The following is a 27020-nucleotide window of genomic DNA, read 5'->3' on the forward strand; positions in this document are numbered from 1 at the left end:
GCCCGAGCTGAGAGGGACCTTGGGGTGCTACGGTCGGGGGACCCACCCAGGGGATCTTCTGGCCGGGAGGGGCTGTGGGGCGGAACCGGAGGCGGAACGGGGCGGGGCCCGTAACCCGCCTCCCCTCCAATTAACAGCAATTAGTGGCCATAAAGGGGCTGCGGACAGCGGGGGTGGGAGCGCTCACAGCAGCGGGGGGGCACCATGGCTATGGGGGACCTGTATGTGCAGGTGAGGGGACCGGGGGTGTCCCACCCTGGGGTGCTGGTGGGGGACCTGGGGTGCTCGTTGCAGACCTGGGGGGTTTTGTGCCTTCCCCCGGGGGGTTAACCCCGTGGGTGGCTGCGGGTGCTGTGGGCCGGGTGTCCCCTTGGGTCACCTCCTGGGTGGCACCTCGTGGGGTGCGGGCTGCCTGGTGGTGTGTCAGCCGTGGGGTGCTTGCTCTGTGTGGGTGCTGCCCCCCAACTGGGCTGCTCTTGGGGGTCTGGCAACCGCAGCACTTAGCAGGGCTGCTCCCCACAGGTGAGGAGGGTTGGGTGCTGCCTGGGGACCCACCTGTCCTGCTCCTTGCCCAGCTACTTCCTCACCTGCATCATCCTCTCTGCACCGTGGTCCAGCTCAGCACCATGAGGATGCTGCTGCTGTGAGCAGGTAGCAGGACAGGTTCTTGCTTATTGTTCTTGCTGCTGTGTATCAGAAATGATCGCTATAGCTGTAGGGCAGACCCAGAACATGGTCCGTTCTCCCTGGGGGTACAACATTATTCTGCAGGGTTCAGGGCTGCAGCATCTACCACTATGCTGCGATTGAGGTGCCGACCAGGGCAAAGCGAGGAGGGTTTCTGTGCTTGAGGCATCGTGTGTTGCTTTGTCACAAATAGCTGGCCAGGCTGAGACCGAAGGGGCTGCGGGACTGAGCCAAGCGCCCCGTGGAGCCGTGATGGGACCTCCAGCCTGTGCCAGCCCCGCGCTCCCTCGGAGGGGAGCTGGGCCATGGCAGGGATGCTCTTATGTCCAGATGTGATTTCAGACTCAAATCCCTTAGTGTCTTGCCAGGAAGATGCCCATGGTGCAATTTTTACTACCCCCAGCAGCTACTGCTCATAAAAGATAATGGTTTCCCATTGACGCACCTTTGTGGAGCAGCCCTTGTGGCCCCAGCCCACTCTTGATTTCAACTGCAAAGCCAGACCTTCAGTTTTCTGATGACTCCTGGGATGTGAACCTGAAGTTCAACCCCTTCCTTCCCCCTCACTAGATTTGCAGGCTATTCAGTGCTCGTTTGATCAGCTTTAATAACGCATTAACACATTGCAGGCCATTTGCTGCAAGCCAAGTTCCCTGGATTTGCAAAATGGGTGAAACCAGGGTGTTTTTTCAGGCCCTGGATTCCAGCACAAGGCTGGCTCCAGCACACTGATGGGGGTGATGTGTCAGAGCCCCATTCCCGCTCTGCAATAGCTCCTGGAGTTTGCAAAAGCAGATTCGTGCTCCCATCTCAGCCTGGAAGTTGGGGTTCCCTGCCCTGGGAGCCTGTGCCAGCTTGGGGCTGAGTATTCACGTTCTTGCTCACTGATGGGGTACCTGCAGCAGGGGTGTGAGGTTTTTTAGCCCAGTTTTTGCCTCTCTGCCCCCATGGTATTGCGCTGCTCTGCTTGTGCTGAGCGTGGGGTCCTGCTCCCTGTGGGGTGGCTCCAAAGAGGCTTTCTCCAGGTGTGAGGGAGGAGTTAATGCTCAGGTGTGAGTGCAGAGGGAGGTTGGGGCTCACTGTGCTGCAGAACTCGAAATTCATCAGCACCCAATGTCTGCAGAGGGGAAACTGAGGCTGGCAGGGTGCTGGCAGCACCGAGTCCCATGGGTACGAGTGGGTCCTGTGCACGAGGCTGCTTGCTGCGGCCCCAGGGAACTGAGAATTTTGGGGGTGAAAAGAGGACAGGGTGATTTTTTTCTTACTGCTGTCCCTGTTCTCTGGCCTGTTGCTGGGTCTGCAGAGCTGGTGATGGTGTCTGGATCCACGCAGTAGTTGTGTTCAGTTTTGGGCCCCTCGCAACTAAAAGCCCTCGAGGTGCTGGAGCGAGTTGAGAGAAGGGAACGGAGCTGGTGAGGCGCTGGAGCACAAGTGTGATGGAGCGGCTGAGGGACCTGGGGGTTCAGCTGGAGAACAGGAGCTGAGGGGAGACCTTCTGATCTCTGAACTGCCTGAAAGGAGCTTGGAGCCAGGGGGGTCGGGCTCTGCTCCCCAGGAACAAGCGCCAGGAGCAGAGGAAACGGCCTCAAGTTGCACCAGGGGAGGTTGAGGTTGGATCTGGGAACAATTTCTTCCCCAAAGGGCTGTGGGGCATTGGAACAGGCTGCCCAGGGCAGTGCTGGAGTCCATCCCTGGAGGGCTGGACTGACGGACACGAAGTTCTCAGGACAGGGGGCAGGGACAGGGTTGGGTTATGGTTGGACTTGATGATCTTCAGGGTCTTCTCCAACCAAAATGATTCTGTGGTTCTACCTGCTTCCAAGCCTGGTATCTCTGCCCAGCCAAACCGTGTGGCCATGTCCCCAGTGTGCTGGGTGTTCAGAAATGCCTGTGCTTGGCATCTTCTGTGCGTCCACAAACTTCCCCACAGCAGGTGTGGTAACATCCTTGCTGTGGGGCAGAGACCCCCATGCCAAGGACAGCAGAGGTTTGACCTTCCTGGGGTGGGCAGTGGGGCTCCACAAAGGCACCTTCACGCACATCTGGAGAGCAGCTGTGTGTTGTGTCCATGGCTCACCCCACCATGGCGATGCTGAGTACCGGGCTGGCTGTCTGAAGTGAGAATTGCGGGGAGGGCTGTGATGTTGGGTTCAGAGGCTGGCAGACAGATGCTTTCCTTGTCTCCTGGCCATGGCTCTCTGCAGCAATCCCCTCTCTCCCGTGTCCCTGCAGGGTGCCCGGGTGTGGATCCCCGACTCTGTCGATGTCTGGAGGGTGGCAGAAATAACCAGAGGCTACAAGGAAGGAGACACTGTTCTCCATCTCCGCCTGGAAGGTGGCTCGGTAAGGCTGGAGCTGTGCGGCCCCGTGGGTCCCTGCTGTGTTCCCCCCATGGCTGAGCATCCTCAGATGGGAGATGGTTCACCTCTGCACGCCCAGACCAGCCTGGCTCCTCAGCAGCATGTGGAGAGGCTCAAACACTGCCTGGATGTGTCCTGTGTGGTGTCTGAGCAGCAATCCAAACTGTCATGGCCAGTTCTAGCTCACCGTACCCTGTGTCCCTTGACTGTCCTCTGTCCCCAACTGCCTGGTGAACTGGTCCTTGCTGCCTGATTCCCAAAAGGCCTTCAGCTCAGCTCGTGTGGTTCCTGGTGACTATGCAGGGACAGGAGCTGGACTCAATGAGTCTCATGAGCCCCTTTCAACTTGAGACATTCTATGACTAACAGCCCACACGTGGCCTGCAGACAACATCCCTCCTGCAGACCCATCCTGCCTTTGCAGGGCTGGCTGACCCCACTCAGCTCTTGTCCCGCTCCATCTCTGTCCCACAGGCGCTGGCCTACCCCATCGAGTCCCAGCTGCCACCTCTCTGCAACCCTGATTGCCTCTCGGGTGCTGATGACCTGGTGGCCCTGAGCCACCTGCACGAGCCAGCCGTGCTGCACTCGCTGCGCCGGCGGTTCCTGGAGGCCAACACCATCTACACCTACTGTGGTGAGCCCAAAACCCTCCTGCTCCCATCTCCTGCCCCTTCCTTGCAGCTCCCGGGGACAGCGGCCCCTCCTGCCCTTTGCTCTTTCTCCAGGTATCATCCTCGTTGCCATCAACCCCTACAAGCCGTTGCCCATTTATGAGGAGGAGGTGATTTACGCCTACAGTGGCCGTGAGATGGGGGACATGGATCCCCACATCTTTGCGCTGGCAGAAGAGGCGTACAAGCAGATGGTGAGGTGAGAGCATCATTTGGGGAAGGGCTGAAACCCTCTCTGAACTGTGGTGTGTCCATGGAGAGTGGTCCTGCTGGGTCACAGCATCCCAGCCCGGTTGGGTTGCAGGATCTCTGCAGATCCCCAGCCCCACCTGCTCCCGCAGGGTCACAGAGCAGATCACACAGGTGGCTCCAGGGGGTTGGAATGTCTCAGAGCAGGAGACTCCACACCCGCTCTGGGCAGCCTGGGCCAGGCTCTGGCACCTCCCAGCAAACAAGTTTCTCCTCATGTTCAGATGGAGCCTCCTGTGTTTCAGTCTGTGCCCGTCGCCCCTCACCCTGGCGTTGGGCACCACTGAACAGAGTCTGGTCCATCCTCTGACACCCACCCAGAGATATTGATCCCATTGATCAGATTCTGCTTAGCTTCTCTGCTCCAGCTCAACAGCTTTCCTCATCAGAAAGATGTTTTGGACCGCTGAGCATTTTTGTAGCAGGTTGTCCCCAGCTCATGTCCCTCTCTGGCAGGTTTGGGAAGAACCAGTCCCTCATCATCAGCGGTGAGTCAGGCGCAGGGAAGACGGCGTCGGCCAAATATGCCATGAGATACTTCACCACCGTCGGGGGCTGCCTGTGTGACTCCAGCATGGAGGAGAAGGTGCTGGCCTCCAGCCCGCTCATGGAGGTGAGTCCCCAGGGACACCCATGGGGACAGCTGGGGGGTCCCTGCAGGCTGTCACTGTGCTCCTCATGGCCTGTACCCTGCTGTGATGCCATATCTGTCCCCTCTGTAAAATGTCAGGAGGGGACTGACCTATTCCAGAGCACCTGGACATCTGGGACAAACTAAAACCTCCTGCCCTCCTTCCCCACCAGGCCTTTGGAAATGCGAAGACAGCCAGGAATGACAACAGCAGCCGCTTTGGGAAGTACATCGAGATCGGCTTCAGCCAAGCGCGTGTCACAGGGGCCACCATCAAAACCTACCTGCTGGAGAAGTCCCGTGTCACCTTCCAGGTGGGTCTCTGGGGTGGTGTGTGGACAGGACTGAGAGCCCAAATCCTCTGAGTAAGAAGGTGCTCCTGCTGGTTATCCCTCAGAGCTGCTGGGAGAGGGAAGGTGTCCCTTGTCCCTAAATTTGGGGCTGCAGCACTGGTGCAGGGGAGCGGAGTGGCCCATTGTGACCTGGTTTCTCAGGGATTTTCCTTGATCATCCACAGGCGAAAGCAGAGAGGAACTATCACATCTTCTACCAGCTCTGCACCTCAGCCACCCTGCCTGAGCTCCAGGGCCTGGGTCTCCGTGAGTGCCCCCATGTCCCCCTCGTGTCACAGCTTGCTGCTGGCCTGTCCCATGCTGGGCAGTGCCAGGCCCTGCTGCCCTCTAGCCGGGTGCTGGAGGAGGTTCTGCTGCTGGTGGGCACCCCGGGGTGGGATGTGGGTGATTGGGAGCCCCTGGAACAGATTGTGCTGGTTCACAGCCTGACACATGTCACCTGCAGGTGGGGCGGAGTCCTTCCACTACACCTGCCAGGGCCAGGACACCGCTGCCTGCAGCACCAGTGATGTGGCTGACTTGGAGAACACACGGCATGCCTTCTCGCTCCTGGGTACTGTCTTGGCTGGGCACAGGTGGGGAGGGGGTGGGCAGGGCTGGTCCCCAGGGCTGGTTGTCCCATCACCCTCACCCTGATGCTGGTGAAGAGTTGCTGGTGCCAGACACCCCAGTGCTGGGAACCCTGTTGTCACCGGCCATTCCCATTGCCCTGGGCTGTGTAATGCAGCGTTTCAGACCTGCATGGGTTGGGGGAGCCTGGGAGGTCCCTCATGCTTGGGTTGTCACCGCAGGTGTCCCTGAGGATGAGCAGCTGGAGCTGTACAGCATCCTGGCTGCCATCCTGCACCTGGGGAACATCATGGTCAGAGGGAGGGACCGCCGAGGGGACGGCTGCTTCGTGGAGGTGGGTGACAACCTGCTGCCTGCACCCCATGTCCCAACTGTCCCCTGAGCTGTGCTGGCTGCAGGAGCCACATCTCAGCAATGCCGTGGTGACAGCGTCTGTCCCCTTACAGCCTGATGATGAAGCCCTAGAGATGTTCTGCTCACTACTGGGCGTCGAGGTGTCACAGGTGACGCGCTGGCTCTGCCACCGCAAGCTGGTGACTGCTGGTGAGACCTACCTGAAGTCCCTCTCCAGGCAGCAGGCGCTCGACTCGCGGGATGCTCTGGCCAAGCATATGTACGGGCAGGTCTTCAAGTGGATGGTGAGCAGAGTCAACCGTGCCCTGCGGTCGCTGGAGGGCCACCATACCTCCATTGGCATCCTGGACATTTATGGGTAAGAGCAGATCCCATCTGCTGGGCTGTACGGAAGAGTGTGGTCCTGGTCCTGTGTCAGCTGTGTGTTTGGAGCCACCAACTGCTCTGGCTGGGATGTGGGGCAGCACCAGTCCCTGCAGTGGGGCTGGGTGGGTGGCTCTGCCTGGCAGGTCCCTCAGGCAGGTCTCTGCTTCCCGCAGGTTTGAGATGTTTGAGCTTAACAGCTTTGAGCAGTTCTGCATCAACTATGCCAACGAGAAGCTGCAGCAGCTCTTCAACCTGGTGAGTGTCACCCAGATGTGCCTCCTTGCTGGTTGGTACCTGAGGGTGGGCCCTGCGCATCCCTGCCATAATGTTGCTATTGATGCTCTCTGCCTGAAATGTGGCTGGTGCTTCAGTCCCTGCAAACATGGGGCTCTGGGAGGCTGCTGGAGCTGGGCATGGTCCCCTCCTTTCTCCCAAAATGCTCCTGCTCCAGAAGGGCTGCTCTGGTGTCATATGGAAACCCCTACCTGCGGTGTACTGGGTAGCTGGTCACCTTTGTCCCCTCCTGGCTCAGTCTCGCTCTGTTCTCCCTGCCCGCCAGAACATCTTCAAGCTGGAGCAGGAGGAGTATGTGACCGAGGAGATCCCTTGGGTCTTCATTGACTTCTGTGACAACCAGCCATGCATTGAGCTCATTGAGGGCCGGCTCGGCATCCTGGACCTGTTGAATGAGGAGTGCAAGGTGGGCGAGCAGTGCTGGAACCAGGCAGCTGTGGCCACCCAGAGCCCCTCTTCTGACCCCTTTGCCTTTCAGATGCCCCAAGGCAGTGATGGGAGCTGGGCACAGAAGCTTTACCAGACCCACCTCAGCAGCTCCCACTTCCAGAAGCCAAAGAGACCCACGGATGCTTTCGTTGTCTGTCACTTCGCTGGCAAGGTAGGGAAAGCTGTGACAGCCCAGCATTGGTTGGGGGCTCAGAACCAGTGGGCACCCAGCCTGTCCTACCTAGAGCTGGGATTGGGTCTTGCTGGCTCTGTTTCAGCTAAATGTGCTTGAAAGTGGTGGATAACAAAGATGGGGACAGACTTGAGCAGGGCCTGTTGTGACAGGAAAAGGGGTGATGGTTTTAAACTAAAGGAGGGAGATTCAGGCTGGACATGAGGAAGGAATTGTTGGCCTGAGGGTGGTGAGAGCCTGGCCCAGGTTGGCCAGAGAGGTGGTGGATGAACCATCCCTGGAGACATCCCAGCCCAGGCTGGATGGGGCTCTGAGCAACCTGAGCTGGTGAAGATGTTTAAAAGGTGCATAGATGAGGTTCTTAGGGACATAGTTTAGTGCTAGAGTTTGATTATGGTTGGATTCAATGATCCTGAGGGTCCCTTCTAACTGAAATGATTCTATGATTTGATGTCACTGCTCATGGCAGGGGATTGGACTAGATGAGCTTTGGAGGTCCTTCTAAGGCAAACCATTCTGTGATTCTAAGTGCTGGGCTGCAGCTCTTTAGCTGGGGGTGAAAATATGGAAACTCTGGCTGCGATGGTTCCCTGCAGCAGGGCAGGAGCTGGGCAGCGTGGCCACCACCAGCTCTGGCTCCTGCAAGGACTTCTCCCAAAAGCTGTGTCCAAGCAGAGCCCTGCACCAAACCAGGTGGGGAAGCAACAGGCTAATGCTGGCACTGGCCTCATCTCCCACCAGGTGGAGTACCAGTGCGGTGGGTTTGTGGAGAAGAACAGGGACGCTGTCCCCGAGGAGCTGGTGGGGCTGCTGAGAGCCAGCAAGGTGAGAGCCACTGTGAGTAGGGGCTGTGTAGGGCAGCGCCTGGGTGGCCTGTGGGTCCAGGAGCCCAGGGCTGGGATGATGATGGTGTAGAATGTACAATACATGCAGGGCAAATCCCTGTCTGTCTGCTGGCATAGCCCTGTGCAGCACTGGCCATGGTCAGGGTGTCCTGAGATGTGGGTGCTCCCCACCCCATTCCCCTGCCTTGAGTTTCCCCAACTTGGGGACATCTGGCCGTGTCCCTGCTGAGGGGGCTGGAGGGTCCTGCTGCTGCCACATCTGTAACGCTGTCACTTCTCCCTCCACCCTGCGTGGCCCTGGCAGAAGGTAAGGGACATCTTGGAGAGTTCTTGAGCGCATCTGGGAAGGTGCCTGTGGCTTGTACTTAATTTTTCCTGGGGGAAACAGCACCGGGGCACAGCTGGATCTGGCACATCTGGCTGGATTTTCTGGCACATGTGGGCTGTAGCAGGGCTGAGGACCATGCACTGGGCTGGCATCTGTGGAGCCTGTGGTGGTTTGGGGCTGTCTGCTGGTGGTGGTACCTCTCTGGGTGACGCTGGCTGGGAGCTCTGCCTGGCTCTCACACCCTGCTCTCGCAGTCTGCCCTGCTCGCTGAGCTCTTCCTGGAGGAAGGGGAAGGCGCCATGTCCCTGCAGTCCCGCAGGTCCAGCGGGCCCAGGATGACCGGTCGCTCCAGCCGCAGATCACTGCCCAGTAGCCAAAAGAGCAAGAAGTCTATCTCCAGCCAGGTACGGGGTGTGGGGGAAACATGTGCTGGAGTCCCCAAGGTGGGCCCATATGTGTCCTGGCCTGGGGAACCCTTCAAGCCCCAGGGTGCTCCTGCCAGCTCTGATCCCAATCGCCTTGTCCTCTGCAGTTCAAAGCCTCCCTGAAGCGCCTGATGGAGATGCTGAGTAGCACCACGCAGCACTATGTCCGCTGCATCAAACCCAATGATGGGAAGCAGCCCTTTGTGTGAGTGCCTGGGGGGCTGGGGATACTGTGGGGCACTGCTGTCCCCCAGTCTGTCCCTCTTGCCCTGGCTCTGCATAGCTTGGAGTGTGCCAGGCTGGCTGGGATCCATTCTGGGTCATCCTCTCTCTGCCCCAGGTTTGACTCCAGGAGGGCAGTGGAGCAGCTACGAGCCTGCGGGGTCCTGGAGACCATCCGTATCAGTGCCTCGGGATACCCTTCCAGGTACCCCCTGCTTCAGCAGCACCCTGGGTGCTCCCCCCTCCAGCCACAGCACATCTGACCCCCGTCTGCCCCCCACAGGTGCACGTACCAGGAGTTCCTGGAGAGGTACAGGGCTCTGGTGAGCAGAGAGGAGCTGAGGAGCACCAACAAGAAGCAGATCTGCAGCCTTGCCCTGGAGAGACTGCTCCAAGTGAGGGTCCTGCTTGGGGGGTGCAGCTGTGGTACCAGAGTGTCCTTTGCAAATGCTTCTCCTTCTTTTAAGAAAGCTCTTGAGGTGCTGGAGCGAGTTGAGAGAAGGGAACAGAGCTGATGAGGGGCAGGAGCACAAGTGTGATGGAGCGGCTGAGGGAGCTGGGGGTTCAGCTGGAGAGCAGGAGCTGAGGGGAGACTGAACTGCCTGAAAGGAGCTTGGAGCCAGGGGGGTCGGGCTCTGCTCCCCAGGAACAAGCGCCAGGAGCAGAGGAAACGGCCTCAAGTTGCACCAGGGGAGGTTGAGGTTGGATCTGGGGAACAATTTCTTCCCCAAAGGGCTGTGGGGCACTGGAACAGGCTGCCCAGGGCAGTGCTGGAGTCACCATCCCTGGAGGGCTGGACAGACGGACATGAGGTTCTCAGGACATGGGGCAGTGCCGGGTGGGCTATGGTTGGACTCTATCTTGGGGGTCTTTTCCAACCGAAATGATTCTATGATTATATGTGTGGGTGCCCAGTGGGTATGGAAATGGGTGAGATGAGGAGGAGCTTGGACTCCAGGGAGGTTGGATGGAGAGGTTGGTGCCATGAGCAGCATCATTCCTGAGGGACTCTGGTTGGGCAAAGCTCAGTCCTTGGCACTCACTCCACCCTTGCACGCAGGACCCCAGCAAGTACCGGTGTGGGAAGAACAAGGTGTTTTTCCGGGCTGGCCAGGTGGCTCAGCTGGAGGAGCTGCGGCAGCGGCGGCTGCGGGTGGCCTGCACACTGCTGCAGCGGCACCTGCGTGGCTGGCTGGCGCGGCGACACTTTGCACGGACACGCGCTGCGGTCGTCTGTCTGCAGCGCCATGCCCGCGGCATGCTGGCCAGGAGGTGAGCATGGGACAATGTGGCTTGGAGGCAGCTTCAATGAGCTGAGATAGAGCTCATCCTTGGGTCAGCTGGCTCTGGGCTGGGCTTTGAGCTGGGTGTCCCTGTGCTGTGGGCTGGGCTCCTGGCTTTGTCACCCTCTGCCCAGCTCTGTCCTCCCTGCAGGTTTTCACAGCACCCCAGCCTGGTTGGGTTGCAGGAGCTCTGCAGATCCCCAGCCCCACCTGCTCCCGCAGGGTCACAGAGCAGATCACACAGGTGGCTCCAGGGGTTGGAATGTCTCAGAGCAGGAGACTCCACACCCGCTCTGGGCAGCCTGGGCCAGGCTCTGGCACCTCCCAGCAAACAAGTTTCTGCTCATGTTCACATGGAGCCTCCTGTGTTTCAGTCTGTGCCCGCTGCCCCTCACCCTGGCGTCGGGCACCACTGAACAGAGTCTGGTCTGTTCTCTTGACACCCACTCTTAGATATTTATTGATCATGTCCCTCTCAGCCTCCCCCAGGCTGAACAGCCCCAGCTCTCTCAGCCTTTCATCATAAGATGTTCCAGACCCCACAGCATCTTTGTAGACCTGAATATTTTTGTCACCCTCTGTCCAGCTCTCTGCACTCCCTGCAGTCACTGTGTCCGTCCTCTCTGCAGGTTTGCCAGGCTGCTGCGAAGGACCAGAGCTGCTGTGATGCTGCAGAAGACCCTGCGGATGGTTCTGGCCCGGCGTTCCTACCTCCGCCTACGCCAGGCCACCCTCACCATCCAAGCCTTTGCCCGGGGTTTGTTTGCCCGACGCCTTTACCAGCAGGTATGAGCCTGGCAGGGCAGGGGGTGCCCCGATCCCACCTGGGGGGCTGTGCTACTGCCCCATCTCTCCCCCCACAGATGGTGCGGCAGCAGAAAGCCGTGGTGATCCAGGCCGCTGTGCGGGGCTGGCTGGCGCGGAGCCGCTACGGCCGCCTGCGCGGGGCCGTCGTCTACCTGCAGTGCTGCTACCGGCGGGCGCGGGCACGGCGGGAGCTGCGGCGGCTGCGCCTCGAGGCGCGCTCGGTCGAGCACTACAAGCAGCTGCACAGGGGCATGGAGATCAAGGTGATCCAGCTGCAGTGCAGGCTGGATGAGCAGGTGGGTGCTGGATTGGGCACTTGGTGGGTCTTTGACCACTTCTTACCAGTCCCTGTGCAGCCAAAGCCACATCTACCCTTATCTCCAGCCTTCTCCCAGTTCTGAGGTAGGAGCTGACTCTGCCTGATGTGTCCCCAGGCAGGATTTGTGCATCTGGGGCTCATTCCTGGGTTTCTAATGCTTGCCATGGATGTGGACCTGTGGTGCTGGGAGGGGCTGGGCACCCTCCTGAGTGCTGGGTTGGGTGCAGCAGTGTCACACTGGGAAGAGCTCAGTGTGGTGTGTTCTCCCACTGTGGTCCTGCCAGCACCATCTGCTGTCACCATCTGGGTGACACTGCTCCATTTCTGGGGGTGTCTGTGGAGGGTTCCTCTGGTGTGACTTTGTCTCTGGGGGTTGGAAGCAGCAGGCCTGGAAAATCCTGCTGTTGGGGCTGGCCAGGAGGTGGGAAATGGGCTGTAAAGCTCACACGTGGCTCCATGTGGGGTGGGATGTCATGGAGAACTGCTCTCCCAGGCCTGACCTACTTTGGGGTGACGCCAGAAGCCAAGAGCTCCAAAGAGATGGGTGAGAAATGGAGTGTCCAGGTTCATTGCAGAAGGGCAGCTTGAGTACACATGGTCCCTCACTGATGGGAGATGTGTGGGGATGTGTCCTTGTTCATGGTCACCTGCCTGATGTGCTCTGCCCGTTGTTCCCAGGCCCAGGAGAAGCAGCAGCTGGTGGAGCAGCTCTCGGGGCTGAATGCTGCCCATGCTGAGGAGGTGCAGCGCCTGCGGGCCGAGGTGCAGCACCTGCGGGAGGAGGTGGCCCAGGACAGCCAGGTCCAGCAGCTGCAGGAGCGTTTGGCCGAGCTGGAGAGGCTCAGCATGAAGAGCTGCCTCAGCCAGGAGGTTGAGGAGCTCAGGCAGGTCAGTCTGTCTGTCTGGGGGATGCTCAGGTTGTGCTGGGGATCTCGGGGACCTGGCCACATGCTGTTTCCTGCCATGAGGTGCTCCCTGGAGAACACTGTGCCCATCCCTCCGCTTTCCCGCAGCGCTTGGCAGAGGTGGAAGCCACGAAGCTGCAGCTGGGGCAGGAGAAGGATGCTGTGATCCGACGCATGTTGGAGCAGTCGCAGGATCTGGAAGGTAAAAGGAGTCTTTGGTATGGGCTGGTGCTGCAAGCTCGGTGTGTTCCTGCATGTCCCCTCGCAGAGGGGTCCCGGTTTGGCCTGTCCCCAGCCTGCTGTGTCTGTCCCCACAGAGCAGCAGCAGCGCGCGGTGCGGGAGAGCTGGGGGCTGCGGCAGGAGCTGGAGGAGGAGCGGGCGCGCTACCAGAGCCTGGTGCAGGAGTACACCCGCCTGGAGCAGGGCTACGAGAACCTGCGGGACGAGGTGGCCTTCCACAGGGTGAGGGGCTGGCAGGGACACGGGAGGACCAGGACAAACCCCCCTGGGTTCCCTGTGTGGAGTGGCAGTGCTGGTGGGTCCAGGGCACACACTGTAGGAGAAGTGGGGTCCCCAGCTCACGTGCTGGGGGGTCCCCAAGCCTCCTCCTGAGGCTGTCGCTGCTCTGCTCCAGCTGATGGCCCAGCATGTGCTTGGAGTGTGGGGGAACAACCTTGTTTTCTCTTGCCTGCTCAGCAAAGCACCCTGAGGCGATCCCCTTCATCGGAGAGCTTCCTGGGCTCCGAAAGCAGCTACCTGTCCTTATCCACAGCTCCCTCACGAGATGGCTCTGACCAGCAGGCTGAGGTTAGTGGTGACGTTGGTGGGGACAGTGAGGTAGGTGGTATGTGGACCGTCCCTTTCCCTGGCTATGGGGACAGCTGTGCCCTGGAGCTCTTGACTGGGGGCTGGTCCCATGGGGAGGGGTGTCTGCAGGTGTTCTGCTGATGGACATGAGGAAGAAATATTTTGACCTTGAGGGTGTTAAAACACTGGCCCAGGTTGACCAGAGAGGTGGTGGATGAACCATCCCTGGAGACATCCCAGGCCAGGCTGGACGGGGCTCTGAGCAACCTGAGCTGGTGAAGATGTCCCTGCTCATGGCAGGGGGGGCACTGGGGAGCTGTGACTGTCCCTTCAACACAAACTGTTCTGTGACTCTATGGTGCCCAGCACTGGCTGCCATGCCCTACCCTGTCTCTGCACACAGGGGCCGGAGGAGCACTGGCAGCCGGTGACAGAGGGACCAGAGCCCAGTGGTGAGGCGCTGCTGAACGGCAGCGTGGGGCAGGATCCCATTGGGAAGGCATATCGACTCCTCCTGGGGCAGCTCAGTGCTGTCAACGAGGAGCTGGCCCGGACCCGGGAGGAGCTGCGCAGGTCCAAGGCGCCTGTGGAGCCGGAGGAGAGGAAACCGCTGGAGTTCCTGAAGCGCAGGGTGAGCCCCTGTCCCACCGCTGTGAGCAGGGTCAGGTCCGGGCTGCTGCTGTTGGCCTCATCCTGCTCTGTTCCATCTGCAGAACATCGCTGAGCTGCTGGGGCTGGGCAGGAGCCCGGAGAAGGTGGCAGCGGATGATGACTTGAAGCATGCGTATGATGCGCTGCAGGTTGCCAACAGGTGAGTGTGGTCCCGGGGAGGTGGTGCCCAGCTGGGGCTGGTTTCCTCACAAGGGGCTACTGGATCCACACTGCTTGTGGTGCTTTCCCTGGTATTTTAGCAGCTTCAAATGCTCTTTGAAGCAGCCACCTCCTCAGGGGCTGTTGGTACTTTAGCACCAGCTGTGCTAGGAGAAAAAGGGCGGGCAGCCCCTCATTGCCTCACTGACCATGGAGTTGCCCTGGCTGTGTTTTTTTGGGGGCTGGATCATCCCCTGCTTGCTCCAAGCACAGGCGTAGCATGAGCAGATGGGATGCCCTGGGCTCAGCAGGAGCCTCCTAAGAGGGCAGGGCTGGTGTACCCTGTCCCTGGGATGTGCCCCGTGTGCTCTGGGCTCAGAACAGATCAAGGGGAGATGCTCCATTAGCACAGTGGGGTCTGTGCTGCCTCCAGGGTGGGGGGGAGTTCCCAGCTCTGAGGTTTTGGGGGAAGAACACCCTGTGTAGCAGCTGGCGGTTGGTGCCTCAGTTTCCCTGGGTCTACATGCACAGGCTGCTGGCGAGTCAGCTGCGGGAGGAGAAGCAGCAGCACGAGGAGGAGGTGGAAGGGCTGCACCTCGACATCTGCTCCCTCAAGCAGCTGAGCCAGCAGCAGGCGGCTCTCATCCAGGACCTGCAGCGGCACCAGGGGCAGGACGGGCTGCAGACGCATGTCCTGCGGCTCAAGGAAGAGAACTGGGTAAGGAGGGGGAACTGGGACAGGCAGGACTGGGCTTGGGGCTGCATTCTGCCCTGTGTCCTGTGGTGAGCTGCTGGGAGCAATGTGGGGGACCCTGTTGCATCCCCCATATTTGTTCCATCGCGGGGTGCTGGTGGGGGTGTCCAGCTGGGGGAGGCTGGCTGAGCCCTCCTGGGGCTGTCCCTGCCCAGGAGCTGGCCCAGAAGCTGGAGAAACAGGAAAGGACCATGCTGAAGCTCCAGAAGCAGCTGAAAGCCTATGCCAAGCAGATCCAGGAGCTCACAGGCAAGTGCTCGCATGGGAGGGAGGTGTGGGGCTGGTTGGAGGGTGACCAGCCTGGTCTGGGATGGAGCATCACCCAACCTCAACATGGGGAGCAGAGTCACCCCAGACAGAGATGCTGGGGAACATCAGCTTGGACTGAGCTGAGGGGACCTGATTGGGGTCCCACAGGTCAGGACACAGCAGGATGTGACCTGCTCTCCTCTCCCGCAGTGAAGAGAGAGGCTACTGGGCCAGCGCAGGAGTTGGCAACATCTGCTCTGGTCCCATCCCAGTCCCCCATGGTCCCGTCCATGGATGGGACATCCCAGGCCATGCTAGTGTGGAGGATGGAGGATGCAGGACGCATTGTCAAGGCCATCATCACAGGTGGGGTTTGGAGAGAGGGAGACTCTCTCCCCCAGCTTGATCCCTGTTCAGGTTTCTTGCCACCCACTGTGTGGGCTTATCCTTTTGGTATTGCTGGTTCAGCATCCTGCCCAGCCCAACACCCACTGCCTGGATCCCAACTGTCCTGCTTTCCCCTGCAGATTACAAACCTCAGAGCAGCCCTGGGGCGCTCCCAGACCTGCCGGCCTACGTCCTCTTCCTGTGCTTTCGGCATGCCGACCACTGCGGTGACGAGCCACGGGCCCGCGCGCTGCTGGATGCGGCCATCGATGCCATCAAGAGGGTCATGAAGGTGCTGGGCTTGGGGTGTGAGCTGGGCTGAGGAGCAGGAGCTTCACTGGCCAAGGTGGGGGTGGCACTGGGGCATCCCCAGGACACAGCATGTGCCGGACTGCAGTGTCCAGCCTGAGCATGTTCCGGGGTGAGCGGTGGCCCTGGGTGCCATGGGGCTCCTGTAGAAAGAAAATCATCTGCCAGCTGTGCACGTGGCTCACAGAGCTACCGTGGGGCATGAGGTCTTGCTGCCGTCACCGCAGAGCCCCGCTGACCCCCGTGCTCTCTGTTCCCTCCCGCAGAAGCACAGCGATGACTTTGATGTGGTGGCACTCTGGCTCGCCAACACCTGCCGGCTCCAGAATTGCCTGCGCCAGTACAGCCAGGACGAGGTAGGGCTGGGCTGCTGGTCTCTGTCACCTCCCTGGGAGGGTGGTAGCTTAGTGGGGACAGGGTTTGTCCCCATCTGGGACTGCATTCTCTTTGCCCCCACCCCAGGTAGTCAGGGATGTACTGGGCTCACCCTCTTGCTTGGGGACCCAGCTGTGTCCCCCGGTAGTGCTGGCTCTGACCCAGCCTGTGCCCGCAGAGCTACTGGCAGGGGAACACGGCGCAGCAGAACGAGCATCGCCTGCAGAACGTGGACCCGCAGAGCTGCTGCCGCAGCCTGGGTGCCCTGGCTGTCCAGCTCTACCAGCAGCTCATCCGCACCGCTGAGAAGCACCTCAAACCCATGATTGGTATGGTCGGGGCTGGGGGGCGCTGGGGAATGCTGGTTCAGCGGTGTGAGATCCTGGTTCTGCTGCAGGGGCTGTGCCAAAGGGGGAAGGTGGACTCTGAACGGAGGTCCCTCCATCTGCTCCTTGAACATCTTGGCTGGGAGCTAAAATGGCCTCAGCACCCCAGGGACCTTGGGCTGCAGCCATGGGGAGCTCTATTCCCCTGTGCCCTCCTTTGAAACCTCACTGAGCAGAGCCAGCCCCTGGGCCACCTGTCCTGGAGATTTCACCGGCCCCTGCATCCCCAGCTGGGATACAGAACCGAGCACCAGTGCGTTGACTGCCTGAAACACAAACCCAGGTCTCTGCCTTGTTCTGATGAGTCTTTTCTACCCTTTAGTTGCCGCAATGCTGGAGAGTGAGCCCATCCAGGGCTTGTCCTCCTCCTGCCCTCCTGGCCGCCGCCGCTCCTCGGCAGCCCCTGCCCACACGCTGCCCGAGCTCCTGCAGCAGTTGGGCTCCTTCCGTGCGGCGCTGGACCACCATGGGCTGGCCCCCGCCGTGAGCCACCAGGTCCTGCGACAGCTCCTCTTTCTTGTCAGCGGCACCACCCTCAACTACCTGCTGCTGAGGAAGGACACGTGCTCCTGGAGCCGCGGCATCCAGCTCCGGTCAGTCCCCGGGCAGCACAGGGGTACCGGGGGGAGAGGGGACATGGTGCATCCCCCCTGACCCAGTGTCCCGGCAGGTACAACATCAGCCAGCTGGAGCAGTGGCTGCGGGTGCAGGGGCTGCAGCAGAGCGGGGCACAGCAGGTGCTGGAGCCCCTGGTCCAGGCTGCACAGCTGCTGCAGGTGAAGAAGGTGACAAAGGAGGACGCTGGAGCAATCTGCAGCCTGTGCACGGTGCTGTCACCCCAGCAGGTACGGGGGGGCTGGGACTCACTGCCTCATACTCTCCTGGGGCTCCCCAGGGGTGCTCTGGCACTGGGATGGGACATAGTGATGTACCCACCCCATCCCTGCTCATGGTCCCCATCGTCTTCTCCAGGTTGTGAAGATCCTCCGGGCTTACACCCCGACGGTGGGGCTGGAGGAGCGCATCAGCCCCAGCTTCATCAGCAGCGTGGAGGTGAGTGTGACCCGGGGGACTGTCCCACGTGGGCCCCCTCCCTGGGGCAGCCCTGACCATGAGCCCTGTGTCCCCACAGGAGCAGCTGCAGGAGCGGTATGGAGGGGGACCCGGCCAGCTCCTGGTGGACACCAGCCACCTCTTCCCCGTGCACCTGCCCTTCGCCGCATCCCCCCTGCGCCTGGACGAGCTCCACATCCCCGCTGCCCTCAACCTGCCCTTCCTCGTCCGCCTCTGAGCCCAGCCCGGCCCTGGGCCGCAGGGAGGGGGGGCTGAACCCCCAGGGGTGGGGAGGCCATGGGGGTTTGGGGGCAGCACTTTTGCGCATGTTGTTCTGCTGTTGAGCGATTTATTTATTGAAATTTGAATTTATTGAATTTATTGAAATTCAGGTGCATGTTGTGGCACAGCCAGGGCCCATGGCAGTCTGTGCTGGGGCTTTTGGCCACGTTTTAATCCTTTGAGGTTATTAAAAGTCTTAGCAGATAACTTTGGTGTCTGGGGTGTTTGTGCTATTTGCAGGGTGAGATGGGGGACCTTGAGGACCATTGCTGGGGTTTTTTTGAGCTATGGAATGGTTTGTGTTGGAGAAGACCTTTAAAGGTCACCTAGTTCCAACCCCTGCACGTGGGAGATATTTCACTAGATAATATTGTTCAGAGTTCCATCAAACCTGAAGTTAAAATGCTTCCACATGTCCTGTGGGAACCTCTTCCAGGGTCCCCCCACCCTCATTGTAAGACATTTCTCTCTTAAGTCGGGTCTGAATCTAAAATCCAGCCTAACTCCTCTTTCCATTTTCCCCAAAGGGCAGGTGGTCCATAGAGGATTTTGGAGGATAGTGAGGGTCCCACGGGGGCGGTGGCAAAGCACAGAGAAGTTATTGTACAAGCACTGAGGAGAAATCTGTGGAGGAGAAGCCCTTCTCCCAATGGGGGATCCCAACTCAGCAGACACCGGGCTGGGGGCTGTTTCCCTGCGCTCCCTCCCCCTCCCACACAGACACGGAGCAGTTCTGGACAAACAAGGTTTAATACAGAAACACAAAGGAAAAAGGTCCCAGAGCTACTCTGACCCACCACCCTCCTCCCACACCCTCCAACCCTCCAGACCCCAAATACACTTGCACCCCTCCCACACACCCCAGACCCCCACCCCCAAATACTGCACCTCTCATCTCCCAACCCCCACCCCCGGTGTTCTCTGGTCTAATTCCCCCCTCCCACCCCCCTGCTCGCTGCCAGAGCCCTGTGCTTGCTGGGGGGCTCTGCCGAGGGGCTCTGCCCCCGCTTCTGCCCCCGCTGCTCCCCTGGCCTGGGGCTGCTGGCGGGAGTGTCCTGGGCCACCCCCAGCACGTCCAGGGACCAGCCGAAGATCTCGAGGGCCTCCTCCAGTGGCACCTCTTGGACAGCGACACCGTGTCCCACCGTGTCCCCAGGAGCTGTGTGGTGGGGGGCAGCAGAGGTGCTGGGGGGGCTGGTGCTGCCCAGGGGGCTGGTGCTGCCTGGCAGTGTCCCCACGGTGGTGGCCGTGCTGCAGATGTTGAGTGGTCGCAGTGGCCCCTCGTGCCCATAGGTGGTGTCAGGCTTTGGCAGCAGGGGCGAAGCTGGGGCCACCAGAGTCTCGTGTCCTTGTGTGTCCCCAGTGTCCCCAGACGTGGGGCTGCTGCTGGCACCAGTCTGGCAGAGCTGCCCCGTGGCCGGGGGGCATCCGAGGAGCTGCAGGGCCTCCTCCATCAGCTCCTCATCAGAAATGCCCAGGCTGGCTCCCAGGTCCCCAGGCTCCGCAGGGTCAGGAGCTGGGGGGCCGCTGCTGGAACCGTCTTCAGTGACCCCCACGGCATCCCGGGAGACACCAAAGAGCCGATGGGCCTCTTCTAGCAGCATCTCCTCGGTGACATCCTGGAGCGCTGCTGGGTCTTCCTGGGCTTGGTACTGGGAAGCAGCAGAGGAGCTGGTGGGGACGTTGCTGCTCCTCCCGGGGATGTTCCTGACGCCAGGTGTCCCCGCGGCGGTGGCCGTGCTGGAACTGTAGGGCTGTGCCCATTGCCCCTGGATGTGCTGGTAGCCGGGGATGGGCGTCAGCATCAACACAGGGGTTGGGGCCACCGCTGTGCCCTGGTGGCCGTAGGGCATGGCCCACTGGTACTGGAACACCCGCGGGTCGAACCAGCAGCCGCATGGTGCTCTCTGCAGCCCTGTGTGGGGGAGAGGGAGCCGTGCTGGGCCGGGGGGACCCTCCATGGGCCCCCCAAGCCGGCCCCATCGCCGACGGCCCCGGTTCTGCCCAGTGCCGTATGTGCCGGGGGACAGGGGTGGTGGGTGCTGGGAGTGCCCGGGGTCGGGGATGGCGAAGGGGCCGAAGGTGCCGGGGTGTCCGAGCAGACAGGGGTGCCGTACCTGCTGGTGGGGCCTGGGGGGCCGGGGGTGCCCCCCCCGCCGGGGGTGCCCAGGCTGCGGGGAAGGGCTGCTCCTGCCCGGGCAGTGGGCACCGGGGGGCTGAGCCTGCAAGAGAGACAGGAGCCATGGCCGGCGCTCACCTCCACTCTTGCCCCCAGGAGCGTCCCGGGCTGCAGGGGTCGCGGTGGGTCCCTACCTGGGGGGCAGAAGCTCTGGGGGAGCATGAATGGCTGTAGGGGCTGCAGGAGCCCAAAAACCGGGGGGTCCCGGGAGCCACGAGCTGGGAGCCGCAGTGGTGGCTGCGCCATCGTCCCTCTGGCTGGTGGTTACTAAGGACTCTTTGTGGTGTCGCGGGATGGAATGTTGGGGCTCCCCGTGTTCCGCCCCCGCCCAAGAGCGTCCCCAGCTCCTCCTGGGCAGGGAAAGGGTTCAGGGGGGCTGGGCTGCCCCCGGCCCCCATGGGTGGCTCCCAGGGGCTGGGGCTGCAAGTGCCTTTGGCTGGAAGCCTTGGGCCGTTCCCAGAGCTGGGACATCCTTGCACGGGGGGACTTGGTGGGACGAGTCCCACGCCTGCAGTGCTGGGCAGGAGGGTCCGGGCTGGGCAGGAGCGGTGGGCAGGGCAGGCGAGGTGGAGCTGTCGCACGGGATGGAAGGGAGAGCTTGGATGCTGCAGCCCTTCCAGTCAGACGGGAGGGGGCTCAGAGCCTCTGGGGGAGGGTCAGGGGACGGAAAACGGAGCAGAGGTTGCACTGGGTGGCTGCTGCCCATCGCCCAGGGCTCAGGAGTCGGCCAGTGCTGCTCAGGCTTGAAGACGCCCCGTGGAGAAGCTCCGGAGCCGGCAGTTCCCCTGGCGGGACGTCAAGCGAGCGGCACAAGAGCAGCTTGGCTGGGCAGGGAACTCCTGGCCCGGCTCCGGAGGAGACCGGAATTCACCGTCTCTGGAGCCAGGTCAGGCTGGGCAGGAAGGTGACAGAGCCGTCGGTCATGGGTGTGGGGAGACGGCACCAAAGGGCAGAGCTCGAGTGGAGCTGGAACCGGTGGGGTCCGTGTCACACACCAAGAAGGGCTTTATTAAGTGCGGTCAGGGCAACAGGAGATCCGAAGAAAACGTTGGAGCGATGGCAGCGACCGAGAGAACTTCTTGTCACAAGTTCTCAGGGCCCGGCAGCACAGACGCCCTCCCAGCCTGTGCTGTGTGACCCAAAGCCAGTTCCCGCTCTTCACGCCGTCAGAAACCTTTCTGTTCCGAGGCCAGCGCGGCAGTTTGATGCGGCGGGAGAACAACGACCCGACCCCGGACAGAGCTGATGTTTCCAGGCTCTGCGCTGGCAGCCAAGGCCTCTGAGCTCCGCCCACGGGTGGGAGGGGCCAAGGGCGGGGCAGCCCCTGACTGACCCCCAGACCCACCAATGAGAACGCTCCGTGCGCTTGGCCTCAGGCTTCGCATTGCCGGACATTTGGATGCTGTGGCTGGAGGGACGGGCAGGGACGGACAGACAGCCGTCCGGGTTCTGCTGTTCCGGTGCGGTTCTGTTTGGGGTTTCTTTAGTGGGGCCTTTTGCCATCGTGCCGTTTGCAGAGGCCTCTGGGCCTTTGCTGCCTTTGTCTCTTCTCTCTCCGGCTCGGCTGTTGGGGACCAGGTGCTGCTGCCGGGACCGGCTGCTCGCTGGGACGCACTTTGTGAGGAGTTGCAGTTAAGATCTCCTATTTTATAGTCGACTTTTCACTGTATATATAATATTACTAGTAGCGCATTAGTCTTATTCCGTGGCCTCATTAAAGCGTGTCCGTGTCCAGCCCGAGTGTCCCCGTGCCCTGTCCCCCGCGGGTGGGTGGGCAGTGAGCGAGCGGCTGTCGTGGGTTGGAGTTGCTGCTGGGGTCAAAGCGCGACCCCTCCCGGCTCGGCAGCTTCCTGGGGAGGGGCCGTGGAGCGGGGGGCGCTGAGCTCTGCTCCTGGAGCCGGACAGGAGCCTGGGAATGGGGCGAAGCTGCACGAGGGGCTTCACACTGGACGCGAGGAACCATTTCTTTGCGGAGAGGGTGGTCAAGCACTGGAAGAGGCTTCTGGGAGGGGTGGTGGGTGCGCCAAGGCTGTAAGCATTTCAGAGGCGTTTGGAATCCCCACTTATGAACAAACTTTGGGTTTTTATTATCTTTCCAATTGTATTTGCAGGCGTTCCTGGTCCTGCAGCTGCCCAAGGTGCAGCCAGACAAGGGCAGGAGGGTCCCTGCCCTGCAGCCCCTCCCTCGCCATTCTGGGTGATTTGGGTTGTTCCGTGGGCAGGAGGCACAGCCGGGCTCTGGAGCTGAGCGCTGGGACCCGAGGAAGGGCCTGATTGTCCTGAGGCTCTGAAGGGCTTTGCCCCCAGCCCTGTCCCCGCTGCAGGGGACGCTGCTCGTGTTCCAAAGACGTTGCAGCCCCTGTTGTCTGTGTGTCCGTCCCTGCCCGGCCCCCCAGGTCTGTCCCTGTCCAAGGGGCTCCGAGCTGCTTCCTGCGTGGGGCCGTGTCTGTGAGTCCCGCAGGGACCCGTCTGTCCTGCTCCCCCCGCCAAAGGGCGGCTTCCCCTTGGGAAGGGGACAGGGGACATGGGGCATTGCCTGTCCCGCTGGCGGTGACTCAGCCCTGGGGGGGCTTGGGGCCCTTGGGGGCTCATGGGCTCTGACTTGGGCTCACTGGGGCTTTTGCAGCTCTTGGGGCCGTTTCCCGGTGCCCCCTGCGCTCCCTCCCCCTCCCACACAGACACGGAGCAGTTCTGGACAAACAAGGTTTAATACAGAAACACAAGAGAAAAGGTCCCAGAGCTACTCTGACCCCCCACCCCAAACCCACCACCCTCCTCCCACACCCTCCAACCCCCCAGACCCCAAATACACTTGCACCCCTCCCACACACCCCAGACCCCCACCCCCAAATACTGCACCTCTCATCTCCCAACCCCCACCCCCGGTGTTCTCTCAACTAATCCCCCCCTCCCACCCCCCTGCTCGCTGCCAGAGCCCTGCGCTTGCTGGGGGGCTCTGCCGAGGGGCTCTGTCCCCGCTTCTGCCCCCGCTGCTCCCCTGGCCTGGGGCTGCTGGCGGGAGTGTCCTGGGCCACCCCCAGCACGTCCAGGGACCAGCCGAAGATCTCGAGGGCCTCCTCCAGTGGCACCTCTTGGACAGCGGCACCGTGTCCCACCGTGTCCCCAGGAGCTGTGTGGTGGGGGGCAGCAGAGGTGCTGGGGGGGCTGGTGCTGCCCAGGGGGCTGGTGCTGCCTGGCAGTGTCCCCACGGTGGTGGCCGTGCTGCAGACGTTGAGTGGCCCCTCGTGCCCATAGGTGGTGTCGGGCTTTGGCAGCAGGGGCGAAGCTGGGGCCACCAGAGTCTCACGTCCTTGTGTGTCCCCAGTGTCCCCAGACGTGGGGCTGCTGCTGGCACCAGTCTGGCAGAGCTGCCCCATGGCCGGGGGGCATCCGAGGAGCTGCAGGGCCTCCTCCATCAGCTCCTCATCAGAAATGCCCAGGCTGGCTCCCAGGTCCCCAGGCTCCGCAGGGTCAGGAGCTGGGGGGCCGCTGCTGGAACCATCTTCGGTGACCCCCACGGCATCCCGGGAGACACCAAAGAGCCGATGGGCCTCTTCCAGCAGCATCTCCTCGGTGACATCCTGGAGCGCTGCTGGGTCTTCCTGGGCTTGGTACTGGGAAGCAGCAGAGGAGCTGGTGGGGACGTTGCTGCTCCTCCCGGGGATGTTCCTGACGCCAGGTGTCCCCGCGGCGGTGGCCGTGCTGGAACTGTAGGGCTGTGCCCATTGCCCCTGGATGTGCTGGTAGCCGGGGATGGGCGTCAGCATCAACACCGGGGTTGGGGCCACCGCTGTGCCCTGGTGGCCGTAGGACATGGCCCACTGGTACTGGAACACCCGCGGGTCGAACCAGCAGCCGCATGGTGCTCTCTGCAGCCCTGTGTGGGGGAGAGGGAGCCGTGCTGGGCCGGGGGGACCCTCCATGGGCCCCCCAAGCCAGCCCCATCGCCGACGGCCCCGGTTCTGCCCAGTGCCGTATGTGCCGGGGGACAGGGGTGGTGGGTGCTGGGAGTGCCCGGGGTCGGGGATGGCGAAGGGGCCGAAGGTGCCGGGGTGTCCGAGCAGACAGGGGTGCCGTACCTGCTGGTGGGGCCTGGGGGGCCGGGGGTGCCCCCCCCGCCGGGGGTGCCCAGGCTCCGGGGAAGGGCTGCTCCTGCCCGGGCAGTGGGCACCGGGGGGCTGAGCCTGCAAGAGAGACAGGAGCCATGGCCGGCGCTCACCTCCGCTCTTGCCCCCAGGAGCGTCCCGGGCTGCAGGGGTCGCGGTTGGTCCCTACCTGGGGGGCAGAAGCTCTGGGGGAGCATGAATGGCTGTAGGGGCTGCAGGAGCCCAAAAACCGGGGGGTCGCGGGAGCCACGAGCTGGGAGCCGCAGTGGTGGCTGCGCCATCGTCCCTCTGGCTGGTGGTTACTAAGGACTCTTTGTGGTGTCGCGGGATGGAATGTTGGGGCTCCCCGTGTTCCGCCCCCGCCCAAGAGCCTCCCCAGCTCCTCCTGGGCAGGGAAAGGGTTCAGGGGGGCTGGGCTGCCCCCGGCCCCCACGGGCGGCTCCCAGGGGCTGGGGCTGCAAGTGCCTTTGGCTGGAAGCCTTGGGCCGTTCCCAGAGCTGGGACATCCTTGGCACGGGGGGACTTGGTGGGACGAGTCCCACACCTGCAGTGCTGGGCAGGAGGGTCCGGGCTGGGCAGGAGCGGTGGGCAGGGCAGGCGAGGTGGAGCTGTCGCACGGGACGGAAGGGAGAGCTTGGATGCTGCAGCCCTTCCAGTCAGACGGGAGGGGGCTCAGAGCCTCTGGGGGAGGGTCAGGGGACGGAAAACGGAGCAGAGGTTGCACTGGGTGGCTGCTGCCCATCGCCCAGGGCTCAGGAGTCGGCCAGTGCTGCTCAGGCTTGAAGATGCCCCGTGGAGAAGCTCCGGAGCCGGCAGTTCCCCTGGGGGGACGTCAAGCGAGCGGCAGAAGAGCAGCTTGGCTGGGCAGGGAACTCCTGGCCCGGCTCCGGAGGAGACCGGAATTCACCGTCTCTGGAGCCAGGTCAGGCTGGGCAGGAAGGTGACGGAGCCGTCGGTCATGGGTGTGGGGAGACGGCACCAAAGGGCAGAGCTCGAGTGGAGCTGGAACCGGTGGGGTCCGTGTCACACACCAAGAAGGGCTTTATTAAGTGCGGTCAGGGCAACAGGAGATGTGAAGAAAACGTTGGAGCGATGGCAGCGACCGAGAGAACTTCTTGTCACAAGTTCTCAGGGCCCGGCAGCACAGACGCCCTCCCAGCCTGTGCTGTGTGACCCAAAGCCAGTTCCCGCTCTTCACGCCGTCAGAAACCTTTCTGTTCCGAGGCCAGCGCGGCAGTTTGATGCGGCGGGAGAACAACGACCCGACCCCGGACAGAGCTGATGTTTCCAGGCTCTGCGCTGGCAGCCAAGGCCTCTGAGCTCCGCCCACGGGTGGGAGGGGCCAAGGGCGGGGCAGCCCCTGACTGACCCCCAGACCCACCAATGAGAACGCTCCGTGCGCTTGGCCTCAGGCTTCGCATTGCCGGACATTTGGATGCTGTGGCTGGAGGGACGGGCAGGGACGGACAGACAGCCGTCCGGGTTCTGCTGTTCCGGTGCGGTTCTGTTTGGGGTTTCTTTAGTGGGGCCTTTTGCCATCGTGCCGTTTGCAGAGGCCTCTGGGCCTTTGCTGCCTTTGTCTCTTCTCTCTCCGGCTCGGCTGGTGGGGACCAGGTGCTGCTGCCGGGACCGGCTGCTCGCTGGGACGCACTTTGTGAGGAGTTGCAGTTAAGATCTCCTATTTTATAGTCGACTTTTCACTGTATATATAATATTACTAGTAGCGCATTAGTCTTATTCCGTGGCCTCATTAAAGCGTGTCCGTGTCCAGCCCGAGTGTCCCCGTGCCCTGTCCCCCGCGGGTGGGTGGGCAGTGAGCGAGCGGCTGTCGTGGGTTGGAGTTGCTGCTGGGGTCAAAGCGCGACCCCTCCCGGCTCGGCAGCTTCCTGGGGAGGGGCCGTGGAGCGGGGGGCGCTGAGCTCTGCTCCTGGAGCCGGACAGGAGCCTGGGAACGGGGCGAAGCTGCACGAGGGGCTTCACACTGGACGTGAGGAGCCATTTCTTTGCGGAGAGGGTGGTCAAGCACTGGAAGAGGCTTCTGGGAGGGGTGGTGGGTGCGCCAAGGCTGTAAGCATTTCAGAGGCGTTTGGAATCCCCACTTATGAACAAACTTTGGGTTTTGATTATCTTTCCAATTGTATTTGCAGGCGTTCCTGGTCCTGCAGCTGCCCAAGGTGCAGCCAGACAAGGGCAGGAGGGTCCCTGCCCTGCAGCCCCTCCCTCGCCATTCTGGGTGATTTGGGTTGTTCCGTGGGCAGGAGGCACAGCCGGGCTCTGGAGCTGAGCGCTGGGACCCGAGGAAGGGCCTGATTGTCCTGAGGCTCTGAAGGGCTTTGCCCCCAGCCCTGTCCCCGCTGCAGGGGACGCTGCTCGTGTTCCAAAGACGTTGCAGCCCCTGCTGTCTGTGTGTCCGTCACCGCCCGGCCCCCCAGGTCTGTCCCTGTCCCAGGGGCTCCGAGCTGCTTCCTGCGTGGGGCCGTGTCCGTGAGTCCCGCAGGGACCCGTCTGTCCTGCTCCCCCCGCCAAAGGGCGGCTTCCCCTGGGGAAGGGGACAGGGGACATGGGGCATTGCCTGTCCCGCTGGCGGTGACTCAGCCCTGGGGGGGCTCGGGGCCCTTGGGGGCTCATGGGCTCTGATTTGGGCTCACTGGGGCTTTTGCAGCTCTTGGGGCCGTTTCCCGGTGCCCCCTGCGCTCCCTCCCCCTCCCACACAGACACGGAGCAGTTCTGGACAAACAAGGTTTAATACAGAATAACAAGAGAAAAGGTCCCAGAGCTACTCTGACCCCCCCATCCCAAACCCACCACCCTCCTCCCACACCCTCCAACCCCCCAGACCCCAAACACACTCGCACCCCTCCCACATACCCCAGACCCCCACCCCCAAATACTGCACCTCTCATCTCCCAACCCCCCGCCCTAGTGTGCTGTGGTCTAATCCCCCCCTCCCACCCCCCTGCTCGCTGCCAGAGCCCTGCGCTTGCTGGGGGGCTCTGCCGAGGGGCTCTGCCCCCGCTTCTGCCCCCGC

At 62.0% G+C, this 27020-nt stretch overlaps 4 protein-coding genes across 4 annotated transcripts in view; 2 read left to right on the forward strand and 2 right to left on the reverse strand.

The window, feature by feature from the left end:
* LOC110355552 (killer cell lectin-like receptor subfamily F member 1) overlaps positions 1-27020 on the forward strand; it is a 201229-nt gene that overhangs the window by 162289 nt on the left and 11920 nt on the right. The gene's annotated exons all lie outside the window — the stretch shown is intronic.
* LOC102094589 (unconventional myosin-Vb-like) lies at positions 193-17914 on the forward strand. The gene is made up of 37 exons (XM_065041962.1): positions 193-231; positions 2920-3030; positions 3522-3684; positions 3776-3920; positions 4427-4583; positions 4775-4915; positions 5119-5200; positions 5400-5507; positions 5746-5858; positions 5971-6236; positions 6418-6499; positions 6804-6944; positions 7017-7139; positions 7902-7985; positions 8588-8737; positions 8866-8963; positions 9099-9185; positions 9264-9375; positions 10041-10252; positions 10893-11049; positions 11127-11366; positions 12068-12277; positions 12403-12496; positions 12612-12757; positions 12992-13102; positions 13506-13733; positions 13816-13913; positions 14444-14630; positions 14822-14915; positions 15126-15281; positions 15443-15594; positions 15878-15967; positions 16165-16315; positions 16695-16965; positions 17043-17217; positions 17345-17425; positions 17505-17914. Exons 1-37 carry the CDS (start codon positions 205-207, stop codon positions 17661-17663), a joined length of 5202 nt encoding a protein of 1733 aa, XP_064898034.1. The 5' UTR covers positions 193-204; the 3' UTR covers positions 17664-17914.
* On the reverse strand, positions 18634-20135 carry LOC135576457 (proline-rich protein 22-like). Its single transcript, XM_065041963.1, has 3 exons — positions 20021-20135; positions 19825-19929; positions 18634-19622 (listed from the first exon to the last, which is right to left on the reverse strand). The coding sequence occupies exons 1-3, from the start codon at positions 20130-20132 to the stop codon at positions 18634-18636; spliced, it is 1206 nt and encodes a 401-aa protein (XP_064898035.1). The 5' UTR covers positions 20133-20135.
* LOC135576507 (mucin-1-like) lies at positions 22632-25312 on the reverse strand. Its single transcript, XM_065042661.1, has 2 exons — positions 23966-25312; positions 22632-23763 (listed from the first exon to the last, which is right to left on the reverse strand). The coding sequence occupies exons 1-2, from the start codon at positions 24090-24092 to the stop codon at positions 22784-22786; spliced, it is 1107 nt and encodes a 368-aa protein (XP_064898733.1). The 5' UTR covers positions 24093-25312; the 3' UTR covers positions 22632-22783.

Source organism: Columba livia, chromosome 27 (genome assembly GCF_036013475.1).
Source record: "Columba livia isolate bColLiv1 breed racing homer chromosome 27, bColLiv1.pat.W.v2, whole genome shotgun sequence".
Lineage (NCBI taxonomy): Eukaryota > Metazoa > Chordata > Aves > Columbiformes > Columbidae > Columba > Columba livia.

Coding starts and splice junctions, on each gene's coding strand:
- LOC102094589 (XM_065041962.1), top strand. CDS start 205: ATGGCTATGGGGGACCTGTATGTGCAG. Junction 5,508..5,745: donor GCATGCCTTCTCGCTCCTGG/GTACTGTCTTGG, acceptor TTGTCACCGCAG/GTGTCCCTGAGGATGAGCAG. Junction 13,914..14,443: donor GCGCTGCAGGTTGCCAACAG/GTGAGTGTGGTC, acceptor CTACATGCACAG/GCTGCTGGCGAGTCAGCTGC.
- LOC135576457 (XM_065041963.1), bottom strand. CDS start 20,132: ATGGCGCAGCCACCACTGCGGCTCCCAGCTCGTGGCTCCCGGGACCCC. Junction 19,930..20,020: donor CCAGAGCTTCTGCCCCCCAG/GTAGGGACCCAC, acceptor TCTCTCTTGCAG/GCTCAGCCCCCCGGTGCCCA. Junction 19,623..19,824: donor CCCCCAGGCCCCACCAGCAG/GTACGGCACCCC, acceptor TCCCCCACACAG/GGCTGCAGAGAGCACCATGC.
- LOC135576507 (XM_065042661.1), bottom strand. CDS start 24,092: ATGGCTCCTGTCTCTCTTGCAGGCTCAGCCCCCCGGTGCCCACTGCCC. Junction 23,764..23,965: donor CCCCCAGGCCCCACCAGCAG/GTACGGCACCCC, acceptor TCCCCCACACAG/GGCTGCAGAGAGCACCATGC.